The 13089-nt window shown below is 49.3% G+C and overlaps 1 protein-coding gene across 1 annotated transcript; it reads right to left on the reverse strand.

Annotated features, from left to right (window-relative positions):
• Positions 1–754: 754 nt before the first annotated feature.
• Positions 755–5309, reverse strand: LOC119179484 (glycogen synthase kinase-3). The gene is made up of 3 exons (XM_037430561.2): positions 4477–5309; positions 2721–3107; positions 755–2119 (listed from the first exon to the last, which is right to left on the reverse strand). The coding sequence occupies exons 1-3, from the start codon at positions 4585–4587 to the stop codon at positions 1415–1417; spliced, it is 1203 nt and encodes a 400-aa protein (XP_037286458.1). The 5' UTR covers positions 4588–5309; the 3' UTR covers positions 755–1414.
• Between the last annotated feature and the right edge of the window lie 7780 nt (positions 5310–13089).

The following is a 13089-nucleotide window of genomic DNA, read 5'->3' on the forward strand; positions in this document are numbered from 1 at the left end:
CGTTGTATTTTGATATAGGTGTTCCGCCAACATTCTTAAGCGTCCGCCACTGCGGTGTGACGGTGCTCGACTGCTGACCCAAAGGTCGCGAGTTCGATCTCTGCTGAGGCAGTCGCATTTCAATGGAGGCCACATGCCGGAGCTCCCGTACTGTGCGGGGACAGTGCACGCCAAAGAATTCCATATGGTCAGAATTTCCACATACTGCGGCATTCATAATCATTACAGCGTGGTCTTAGGACGTAAAGCCCCAGAAACTTATTACGAGGGAAATCTCGAGGGACATTGAAAGCTTTTGGGAAGGGTCGATTCCACGCAAGTTCGACAACATGATTGTTTGATATGTGGGGTTTAACGCACCCAAAGCCACCATATGATTACGAGAGACGCCGTAGTGGAGAGCTCCGCAAAATTTCGACCACCCGGGGTTCTTCAACGTGTGCTCATATCTGAGCACACGGGCCTATAGAAATTTCGCCTCCATCGGAAATCTAGCCACCGCAGCCGGGATTCGATAACGCGACCTGCGGATCAGTAGCCGAGTACCTTAGCCACTAGACTACCGCGGCAGGGCCATGTGTGACAACCTTCGAATGGTATTACGTGTACCCAACGTGCATATAAGTAGACTGGTTCACAAGAGTTGATACGCAAATGCGTTCGCACAGAAGATTTTATGTGCTCTCTGATAAGAACGTTCCTGCTCAATTGCGCAATCTAGTACTTCCAAGTGCGCATAACAGGCTAGACCATCGACAAGTTGTACTGATTTTTATTTTTCTGGCATGTAAGCAGTTTCGTCAAGGATAAGATGATCAGAGTTTACAAGAACAGGGTACTAGTGGGAATAAAATCTGTGCGTTTTATCGCGTCTGTGCGCATATTGGCATGAAATGGGCAATTTTGCTGGCGACTAAAAAATGACATAAGACACGCACTACACTGTTAATCACACACGTAGTTTCGACAAGTTGCAACCAGGAAGAGGTGAGAGTGAAAGAGCATGCATTTTATACACAGGTAAGACACCACTTGCCCCTCGGTTCTGGCTATAGTCATCCCGCAACACAGTGGCCGACCTGTACTCGCGCCAGTCTCAAAGAAACTCACCGCTGGACCATGAGTGGGGCGCTGTACTTATTTCTCACATGTTCTTCCTTCTCTTGTTGACATCAAGATAGTCGGCCAATTAATGGCGCCGGGCGGATTAAAAAGAGAAGAAAAGCGACAAGAGAGCCACATTGTGATAGAAGAGAACACTAAGAGATAAAATGTTTCCGGGCCTGGTGTTTTTTGGTACAAAAGCCTTGGACGATTTAACTGAGCCCAGTCGGTCCACTCCTGTCCCGAATTGAACAAGGCCCCAGCATGCAAGGGGACAAAAAAAATCTAGCTCGGACAGGACAGGTGGTTGTCACTTCCGGGGTAACGAAGATTTCCTGGACATGGTGTTGCTGGCCCCGCCAGCGTGCTGTGGCCGTAGTAGATGATTGATGGCTGGATTGACCTGGAGCTCCTCAGCCGAGAAGTTGAACAGGGGCGGTAAGGGTCCGCCGTCGGGCAGCGTGGCCCCCGCGAGACGCAGGTCGTCGAAAAAGGCATGCGCCATGCCGTCGAAGCAGGTCATTCTTTTAGTGGGCACGTAGTCCAGAAGCCTAGCCAGAAGATCGATTGCCTTGGGCGTGCCTTTGCCATCGAGAACCTTGTCCCAGGCCTGCGCCTTGCGCTTTGGGAACCGGCATTCGGTCCAGTTGGGGTTCATCTGGAGGACCTGCTCCTCGGTGGGCGTGCCTAGGACGCGCATGATCTCGGAGAACTGGTCCAGGTTGCTGTCACCCGGGAACACGGGCCTCGCGATGAAGAACTCGGCGAGAACACAGCCGGCCGACCAGACATCGACCATTGTCGTGTACTCAGTCGCGCCCAGGATGAGTTCGGGGGCTCGGTAGTAGCGGGAGCAGATGTACGCCACGTTCGGTTCATCTTTGATGAGAATCTTGGCCGAGCCGAAGTCGCATACCTTGACGATGCACTTGTCGGGGTCGCACAGCAAGTTTTGGGGCTTGATGTCCCTGTGGCAGATGCCCAGCATGTGGATGTACGCCAGTCCCCTCAGAACCTGAAGGTAACCGTGTGAGAGAGTCGGACAAAATAATGTAAGGCGAAAGAAAAAAAATCTAGAGAGTGGTGGCTCGAGATGTGTTAGAGCGAAATCATGAAAGATGTCTTGCAGCATCGACAGCGGTGAATGATTCACACATAGTATATTACAAATTGGTTCTTAGGAATCCCGCAATTGGAGGAAATACAACGTTCCATGCCCATGTTCTTGACTTTTCCCACTAATTCGCCCTCGCACTGCCTATTGCAAGCGCCTCGGTTATATCAGCTGGTAGAGCGACCACCCCAGAAAGTCGTTGGTCCTGTGTGATTCCGGACCAGGACAAATGGTTCCACAACCAATAAGCTTTTTTTAAAAAAAAATTCTCATTGATTTCTTTGTGGTTTCTTGCTAAAAATTTTCTGAGAATCCGCATGGAGATAACCTTACATTAGTTAGATAAAGCATAGCAGCAGCTTGAAAGCAATAAGATTAGGCTTTAGCAACGTCAAATTTCGTTGTTTCAAGCCTTGCGCAACTTAGTAAAAGCTTCGACCTTTTTCTGGGTATTTCTGTGCCTGCAAACGTAGGAGTGCTAGCCAGCGTGCATATACGATACCTGGTACATGTAGAGCTTGATAAAAAAGAGCGGGAAGGTGTGCTTGTTCCGGCTGTAGTGCATGATGACCCTGTGCACAGTCTCGGGAATGTACTCCATGATGAGGTTCAGGTAGACGGTGTCCTTGTTCTTGTCCAGCGTGCAGAAGAAGTAGCAGAGCCGCGTGATGTTGGGATGGGACAGGGAGCGGATGATCTGCAGCTCGCGGTTCTTGAACTTGCGGTCCTGACGCACCCACTTGACGGCGTACACCTCGCCCGTGTCGACCAGCTTGATCTGCTGGACGACGCCGAACGTGCCCTTGCCGATCACCTTGGTGCTGACGTACGACATCTCGATGAGCTCGTCGTCGGCCCCGTCGGCACGGACAACCTGCACAGTCTTGACCTGCGCGGAACAATCCCGCAGCGCGCGAGCTGAAGTAGGATGGCAGACTGGACGAGTTGGCTAAAACGCATTTCGCGAAGAGTGCAAAAGGCGAGCCCAAGAAATGCTAGACTCAATGCACGCTTTATTTGGGGCTATCGGAACAACAGTTTTGCTTTTTTAACCTAATCACTATTGACATTTGCGCATGCCCATTTTCAAAAAGCACGCAGGTGCACTATGTCAATCATGTTGGTCCTTGGCTATCAAATACATACTTAATCAGGGTTACCGTCGGCATTTCTCGCACGTGCGTCTATGAGACAAGGTTATATGTTCTTATAAACTTACCAGTGTTGTATTGGACAATGAGCACGCGCATATGCTTGTTATATGGCCTAGAAAAAGCAAAATCGCTTTTAAAATAAACTAAGTTGCGAGTACAGGGTCATACGTGAGGTCTATTTCTTGGTCTCGCCTTTTGTGATATTTTCCAAGTATATCACGAAGTTATAGCTGTTCAGTCAACAGAATATGAGCAGCAGACTATGCGCATAATTCGCGTTGACTGTGGTTATCAACTAAAGATGCTTCCAATTGGTTTTTTTAAAGAGCTTCTCATGAAGTTCTCAGATTTTTAGCACAACTCTCTCTCTCGCCCTTCCGTCAGCACAATCCAAATGAAAACTATGCTTCGTAAGGGATGCAAAAATGTCAATGAAGCGAGTAATTTCTGCTCACAAAGGCCTGCCTCTGGTCTCCTGCGCTGCCTGCCGTCAACATTATGGTGCCGCGCTGCTTCACCGAGAATATAGGAGGTATTCAGTAGAGCTACTCCACCCGCCAGGAGGCGCCTGCGAGTGCCTACACCCCACCAACATAGCCGTAGTCGTTGAGCGACTCGGCATACGGCTGTCTGATATGCGAAAAAATATTTAAACAGGCATGGCCAAGGACTTCGGTCGTAGTCTTACGAAGACAACCAGGTGTGGACCACGGCAACTGCCACCCTGTAGCAACCCTTGCGGATGGTACCACGCGAATACCCTTATATTCACTTGCTAATAAAAGCAATGCATACGCGCCTTCTCTTCCTTCACCTTTGCGAAAATTCGGCATGAACGTCAGCTTTCATTGTGGTTGTAACCATTAGCATTAACGCAAGCAAAATACACTACTGCGAAAGCGAACCGAAAGCCATTTCTCGACCTATCTTAACACCAAGATCGAGCCAAGCAACGCGCTAATCAACCTCTCACCACGTCATCTTAAGCCACGGGTACCTGCGGCACGTCATCGATCAACCCCGTTGAACAACCGCGAACAGGGCTACTCGCAAAAAGCCAGAGGTGTATCGGCCACGCGAAAGCGCCCGCAAGTGAAGCCTTACCTTCTGGCCTTCCCGCTTTGTGATCACAATGTCGGTTATAGGTAGGTGGTAGTAGCCGCCGCCGCCACCACCACCTCCCGTCCCGGAGAAACCAGTGTTCTTCCTCGACATACCAGCGGTTTAGTCGTCGGCTCACGTGCACGCTCAGCGCGTTTCTCGGTTCCCTTAGCGGAGCTCAGCCCTGCTGCCGGCACGGGATGCACGATGGCCTAGCTACGAGGCACCAACCACACCAGGCTCGAGAGGCCACGTCCAGCGCTGTGCCCGGCGGTCGCTACATGACGTGCGCGGCTGCCTGGTCGTCCTCGTGGCCGCCGGCGTGTGCTTTTGTTGCGGCTGTATGTACGCTGGTTGGCCGCAATATTCTTCGTCAACGCAGCGGACCGGCCGCTAGTGCGCGCGGGCCTGGGCGCGAGGCCAGCGGCGCACCAGCTACGGCTCTGGATTGGACCTCATCTCCTCCGCGCTGGCTTTTCGTTGAGACTTTCGGGCTGTCTGTAACGGCGAACGCAGTCTGCGTTATGAATCCGAGGAGAAATCGCACAGGCGATGCGATGACTGTGAAGGTGATGCAGTGGTGTAGCATTTGCGTTGATTCCACAGCTGGCTCCTACCTACTAGTGGGGATGACCGCATCAATTGCTCTTCTACCAAGTTTTGTCAAGTTACTATGGCTCACGCCAACTTGTATTCACCACAGTTGCGCACACAATGCGTTGTAGAAAAATATCTTTACTCGAATCACGAGCAAGAACTTGGGCAACATGCCACACAAGCGAGCTATTCCACAAAGGCGAACACAGGCCACAGCGACATCGTCGTCTTCTTGCCCATCACCCCGAAACAGTAACGGTTTGAAAGGAGGGCGTAAGCGATGTGTCAGCGTAATAGTGAACGGCGCATTGGTGATAAGGTGTTGAATTGGTTTATTAAAATTTTTATTTTGGCACCATCTGGCAAGCTGGCACGTTTCCTAAGTGGCGGCCACTGCGCAGATTATTTGAGTTGACATCTTTTTATGGTTCCTCCTATGTGTCTCATCTAAGAAACCTTTCAGCTGCAAGTAAGCGCCCCTCATGCCCACTACTACTTCTGTGTTTTTGCACTGCAATACCTCAGTGGGACCATATAACAATGGCCCCACGGGTTCGATCTCGGTTGCAGCGGTCACACTTCGGTGTAGGAGAAATGGCTAAGGCCCGTGTACTGTGCTTTGTCAGAGAACGTCGAAGAACACGAGAACGTCGAAATTTCTGTATTCTGCCACTATACGGCAGCCCTCATTATCATATCGAGGTTTTGGGACATGATAAAAAACCTCAGATATCATCATCATCAGCTCGGTGGCGACTGGAAGCAGTGATCGCGCGCCAAGAACGCGCATGACCTTGTGCTATACCACGATGCAACTTCTCGCATCCAATCGGCGCCCACAGGAAGCGCTCCTTGTGCCATCGGCCATGCACTTCCACAGTCTCGTTTCAATCCGTCAGTATACTGCACCGTGCATAGTGGCACACGATTACCGGCGTAAAAGGATTCGGAGACAAGACGAAGGCGCGTGTGCTCTTTAACTGTTCCTGCTGACTCCCGCTGATTTGTACGCTTGTAATCGTGTCCTATTATGCACGGTACCAACTAGGCCAACTTTCCGCATTACCTGGCCCCGCCGCGGCGGTCTAGTGGCTAAGGTATTCGGCTGCTGACCCGCAGGTCACGGGATCGAATCCCGGCTGCGGCGGCTGCATTTCCGATGGAGGCGGAAATGTTGTAGGCCCGTGTGCTCAAATTTGGGTGCACCTTGAAGAACACCAGGTGGTCGAAGTTTCCGGAGCCCTCCACTATAGGGCGTCTCTCATAATCATATGGTGGTTTTGGGACGTTAAACCCTACATATCAATCAATCCGCATTACCTGCACCTTGCATCTGTCCCGAATTGCAGTGCAGAAATTTTATATTCTATTAGGTAACGATGATGCAACGCCTTAAGCGTAACGAATCTCAAAGCGACTAACGCAACACGAGCGAACTTCGGGAGCAATGACTTGCCTGTGGTGATGTTTTCGACACTTAAATTAGGGTGTGTCTTTGTTTTAAAAAATTTCAGATTATGCTACTGCTGCGACGAAAGCGCTGCTGAAAAAAATGACAAGGTGTTCAGGAACTTTCCACCTCCTAACTTTCGCGACATTCGGTTATTCGTAGAAAACTGCGTAGATGTTTAGGAAGCAATGCCGCCAGAAGTGCCGTTGCCGTGCTGAACCACTGTCTACGGCACGCGCACGGTTCGTACAAGAAGTTTAGCGCGTGCCAAGTGCTCCAGAGTTTTGTTTCCGTATTCATAAAAGGCACAGTGACAAAACTGTACGGTGGTTTGACGTCCTTCATGACGTGTTACTCCAGATCCCCTGACTCTTCTGGATGTGATGGTGACCAGAAGTCTAGCCATTCCATACTGCAGCATATTTAACATACGTAAACGCGTGATGCAAAGCGTATTGGGCAAAAACAAAACAAAAAATAACTACAAAACGAAGTCGATGCAACATAACGATCCCGCCAGTCGGGTACGTGTACTTGCCAGGGCAACGCAGTCTTAAAACATGGTACGCGGAGATAGCGTCCGTTTGGTAAAATAAGCTATTTTCGTCACTTAACGTGGTTACCCCAAGCGAATAGCGTATGACGCATGCGCAGTGACAGCAAATGCAACGGACAGCGTTCGCGAAGCTTAGGGTCCTCCATTTTAAAACTGTCGATACGTTCCAGCGTCCGTCCGTTGACCGAGTACTAGCGCGCATGCGCTTTATGAGCACGCTGGCGTTCTTTCTGTTATTAAAGACGATAGTCTTTCTTAGGGACCTTCGACGCGAAAATTTTGCCTCTCTGTCTGTACGTTAGTATGTCCACTCTTGACGGCACCGGGTACTTGAAACGGCCGTCCCCATCTGCAGCGCCCACCAATGTTGCTCAAGGTTTAGCGTTCATACTTGTGCAATTTTCAATCGATAAGCAATTATTGCGCATGTCTAGGGCACCGTGACACCACGGGTATATTCTGCGTGTGCATCTTTTACTGGAAAAGGCACACATAAGTAATTTTAAGGACCGTAGCGCTTATCACGCTGCGCTTACCATGCAATACTTGCCCGAAAAGGCGAGTGTTTCAAACGCTTTGCTAAGACGAAACGGTGGTGGCACCTACCCGTCGCCTCGCGTTCTACACCTTATCACCTCTGAGACGGGCGCGCACACCCGTCTCGCAGCAACGCGCTTCGTTTTCCAAGAAAACTGCCAGATGGCGCTCATGTCTCACGTGTGACGTGACTTGATGCGCTCGTTCGCCTCCACTGCACGCTCGAGGCACTCTAACGCAGCACCTCCAGAATACCATTCACCGATTTTCTTGCGCGGAACGTCAAATAAATTGTTCACTCTCTCCCCTCGCAAGACTATCGTCTTTCGACGACATTTGCAGATTAACATGCAGATACGGGGCCCATTTTTTAGCTCACCCACACTAACGCAGCTTTGACTCACAGTTAACGTCAAGCTAACGTTACTTAACGTTTCAGTGGGCCACAACCAACGCATATATGCTTTGTTCCTTGTCAGCCTCACCTCGTTCGAGCCCTCGATGTGATGTCCTAACTGTAACGCCTCTGTCGCGGTACTCATCATTACTCCATTGTTATGAGACGACTGGTTGTTTACCGGTGTGTCGTTCCACCTGCCTGCTCAGCTGCTGCTTGTAACTAATGGGGCACACTGAGAATTTTTTTTCGCGAGAGCAGGTAATTACACTTTATGTATATTCGTGCGTACCTTTGCATGTGTGTGCGCATACGTCCGCAACCGAAAAAAAAAATAATGTATGTAGTGTTGAATCCTCCCCCCCCCCCCTTCAATGGGGGTGTTTTGTCACTGATATGTGGTGCTGTATCACTGGTGTGTGTGGCTATGTCCCTGATGTGGGCCCCTGTATCGATTATGTGGGCTGTTGTGTGGCTGATATATGGGATGCTGTGTCCCTGATGCTAGCGACTGTATCGCTCTCCAGTGTACTTAAAGCGATTGGCGAAACAATAAACCTCTATTTTTTCGTGTCATTGCTGTTCTGTAAGATAATTTTTTTTACTAGAAGCACGCAGCAGGAAAAGCCCGCTCATCAGTTTTCCTAATACGAGAACTTCGCGGTTACACATTCGAATCGTGACTCGCCCCCGCCATTTAAACACTACCACGAAAGAATGCAACTCGATGCAAGATGCTCCAGCGTAGTATACAACAGGATGGTATTATGGGAGGACTCCAGTTCAGTCAACGAGTGTATTCAGGTTTACGGTTTTGGTAGAGGCCCTTAAGTGCGGCGGGCAGGCCTGGTTTGGCTTCACCCTTTGAGCTCTTAGCAGAAGACGGCACACATGAGTGGCATTTCTACCTTCTGCAAAGGAGCCTCGTTGAACTTTGCTGTCGTGGTTCGCTAACGCCCGACACACACACGCATACTTACAAGTTTATCGAGTGCCTTTATTTTTGCTTGTCTTCTGTCTTGCTGCCTTCTGCAATGTAGCAGAAAGCATACAAAAAAGACGACAGGGAGGGCGAAAAAAATTCACTTAGACCAAGCGATCGTATGCGTGAAGCGCAGCAACTGACAGCGCACTCAGCAAGATTTCTTTGCCTTCTGCCAGAATGTAAAACGAAGGAAGAGCAGACGACAAAGAAACAAACACGAACTAAAGGCGAGTGCTAGCGCGCGCCTATGCAAGCGCTCAAGCACCCGCAATAGAGGTGGGGATGAAAAAGAAAGGAACGGTAACCGAAGGAGGGGGGCCTCTTTAAAAGACCATTAGGCGGTTTTGCGGTGTACGGAAGTCGAGTGCCCCCCTTCCCACTTCCTTTTCAAAAGCTCGCACGACACAAAAGTCGCTCGCTCCCAGATAAGGAGTGCGTGTGTGCGCCGTGCCAAACAAGGCCGCTGCCGCCGCCTATGCAGTAAAACGTGTGGGCACGGCTCTCTCGGGTCTCTTGTATCGTTCCGGCGCGCAATCGAAAGAGATCGATACGCGCCACCGAGTGGCGTTTTCGACGCACCTCGGGAGGAAGATTGGTGAGTCCCTCGTGGAAGATAAAGGTTCCTCGAACCATAACCGCAACAAGGGCGATCACGTTTCACCGAGTCGTTCTATCTGGGCACTATAAACACAGATTGTCGAACGTACTTCACATGGATAAATAAAAGGCCGTGCAACGCTTTTTTCAGCAAGGTGAAAAAAAATCGCATGCAAGAGTCGAGGCTTCCGAGAGCACCCGTAATCTATAAGTAATTCTCGACGTCAGCTTGAAACCATTCCATCTTGCTATAAATGACGTCATATAGCCAAAAGACCACGTCATATACCCGAATTCACGGCCATTAGCTAATTTGAACACCCGTAATTTGTAAGTAATTCTCAACGTCAGCTTGAAACCATTCCCTCGGTCTCTAAATGACGTCATATGGCCAAAAGACCACGTCATATACCCAAATTCACTGCCAGTGGCTAATTTGACCATAGCGAGCTCCGTAGTTACCATGGCCGCCACGGGAGGCCCTCACATTCCATCGCGCTCTAAATCCTCTTGATCTTTAGTGCACTCTAGAGTGCCTCGATGCCCGCGCACGCATCGAGCAACCCTAGTGCGCTCTTTAGCAATCTTGCTAAAGAAAGGTGAGCGGTAAAAAGGAAGAGTGCTCAGTTACATGACGTGTGCGTGACGTAACCACTTTTTCCGCCATGCCGTCTCTCTTTGCTCAGCTTCCAGCAATGGTTTTAGATACTGCTGGCTTCCAGCACACTCGTCGGGATGAAATAAGAGAAGAAGCGATTGCAGCGTGCGGCGAATATCTGCAAACTGCGATTGTGCTTGACCAATTCGAAAAGTTATTGCGGGGGCGTTCTTGTGAGGCAATGAAATAATTTAACGAAACGGTTCACTTTAGGAAGCCACTTCGAAAACTGTTGCAGGGTATATTAATGAAACGCATAATTGGCAACCGAACGCTGCTGTATGGCCACTTGAAACTGGTGAAAACCCATTCTAGGACACAAAATCCTCACCTAATTTTATTCCATGGCATCAATGTAAATCACCATTCGTCTGTCCGCAACACTTGTTACAACATTGTCCCAAGTTACTTTCTACGAGCCATAATTTGTATAGCCATGCACGATGTCACCTTTGTACAATTACTGCGCGTCACCATTAGTTGAGTTTAGTATATTGCATTCCGCGAATAGGGTTTGGCAGGTTTTTATCATCCGCACTATTTATCATCAATGCGAAATTTCGGGAATGTCATATGCTTGTCTTTTTATTACTTGCTGATTACGTATCCTATAAAACCTACCACACCTCGTCATTCGCTCTCACATAGTTGAAGACAAGAGACGTCTAGCACGACGCGTCGGAAATAATGCGATAACAACAAATTTGAACACTGCGTGAAGTAAGGCTAGCAGCCCCTTTACCTCCTTTATAGTTCTACCTGTCGCAACTCAACAAAATGATGGCACGAGGGAACAATGTTTGCTGCAGTGAGCGAAACGACCTTCAAAATGTCTATCGTGTCAGGGACAACCGAGCACTGAAAACATAGCGTGTGCAAAGGTTCCAACAACAGAAACAAAGCTTGTTAGTTCATATTCAGGTTCAAAATACGAAACGCACAAACGCGGACGCATGGTTTCGACCAACAGAAAACAGCTAATAGCAGTGAAAGGCATGAAATATACGATAGAATCACCCCACAATATCATTCCCGGTTTGATTCTATCGTGCGTGCATGGCTACAACCATCCCACGGAGTCGGATGAAACTGGACCCTGTCGTTCGTGCACGCCACGAAGTCCCGTCTCTTACCCGTATGCAGCACCTTAAAAAAAGGCTGGACTTGCAAACACGGGAATAAGAGAAAAGACAAGGTATCACGAATGCCCTAACAACTGAAAAAAGGCACACAGTGATGGCAAGGGAGGTAATCACACAAAAAAATCGCAGCATATTCACGGAGTGAATGATGATGAGTGGGGCGAAGCGTCCGTCGATCTGTCTGTCTGTCCATCCGTCCGTATGTCTGTCTGTCCGTTCGTGCGTCCGTATGTCTGTCCGTGTGTTCGTCCACACATCCATCCGTCCGTCCGTGTATTAGTCCGTTCGTGTTTCCATCCATGCTTCCGTCCACCCGAGCGTTCATCCGTCCGTCCATCTGCCTGTATGTTTGTTCATCTGTTAATGAGTCTGTCTATTTGTCTGATACTGCCGGTTACGCCAGACGCTAGACAAGGTTAGACGAAAAGGAGCTTCACCCCTGAAACTTCATCTGCGCATGCACAGGCAAGAGGCGATACCTATTAATCCGTCACGCGTGGTCATCTGCGTGAGCGGTTACTGTTCATGTGCTGTATTTCTTCTTTGTAAAAGTTATTGAATGATTGGCAAGTGCACGCGCTATCACCATTTCCGGTATCACAGGCCTCAGTCACGAGACGTAGTTATTCAATCCTGTGCCCGAACAAAACCGCGCCGTCACCGAATTTCGGTGTGCAGTTTCACCTGCGACAATGTGAAGTTAGATTAGACTGTGAGCTTTCGGTTAATAATAATAATAATAATAATAATATTAATAATAATATTAATAATAATAATAATAATAATAATAACAATAATGTACTACTATGTAACGTTTTAGATCTAAAACCCACGATATGGTTATTAGATACGCCCGACTGGAAGGCGTTAAAATTTTGACCATCTGGTGTTCTTCCGCATGCGCTGACATCACAAAGTACACGGGCTTTTACCGTTTCACCTCCACCACCGAGGCAAACTGCGTTCTTCGTTCAACAATCGACCCGTCTGTCCCACCCGTTAGTGCCACGCTTGTGGTGTCTTCTCTCCTGCGTCAGTGTTCGCAGGCCCTGTCTCTTCGACACGTTCAAAGGTATGAGCCTTCTGCTGATCCCTATCCAGATGAGGCGTGCGGGACCACGGCCAAACAATCAACGTACCCAGTTCGTACCGGAGTGCAGGCAGCCCTTCCTGTGCCCTAAGCCCTACGAGCGAGAGAACAGAACCGGTGCGTCTTCTCTCCTCTTCGGCCGAGATGGCCATGTGTTCGTGCGAGAACAGCTGGCCATCTGAACATACTGGCTTTCACTCACGCATAAAACAAACGAACGCGCACGAAGATCTTATCTCCGAAGAACTTTTTACAGAACATCACGGCGACGCCAACGGCGATGAGTAAACATTTACCCGAAGTGTTCATGTAATCACTGTCGCAATAAAAAAAAACGACTAAAAACAGGAGGTAGCGAATGAACCGAACCACCCACCTTTCACGCTTTTCAATCCTCCAACATAACAGTCGAACGAACCGCGCGCGAACTGCAGCGGTGGCTGGATAATCGATCTCGCGCGCGTATACTCGTCGAAATGCGCAGCGCCAGACCGTGAAGGCGAGCGCGCTTGTTGATCTTTCCTAGCGGAGACCGCAGCAGCTAACCTTTTTCGGGATTCGATTCACCCGTCACCTCGGGCGCGACTTGTAACCCCCCCCCCTCGCT

Source organism: Rhipicephalus microplus, chromosome 7 (assembly GCF_043290135.1).
Source record: "Rhipicephalus microplus isolate Deutch F79 chromosome 7, USDA_Rmic, whole genome shotgun sequence".
In the NCBI taxonomy this organism is placed as follows: domain Eukaryota; kingdom Metazoa; phylum Arthropoda; class Arachnida; order Ixodida; family Ixodidae; genus Rhipicephalus; species Rhipicephalus microplus.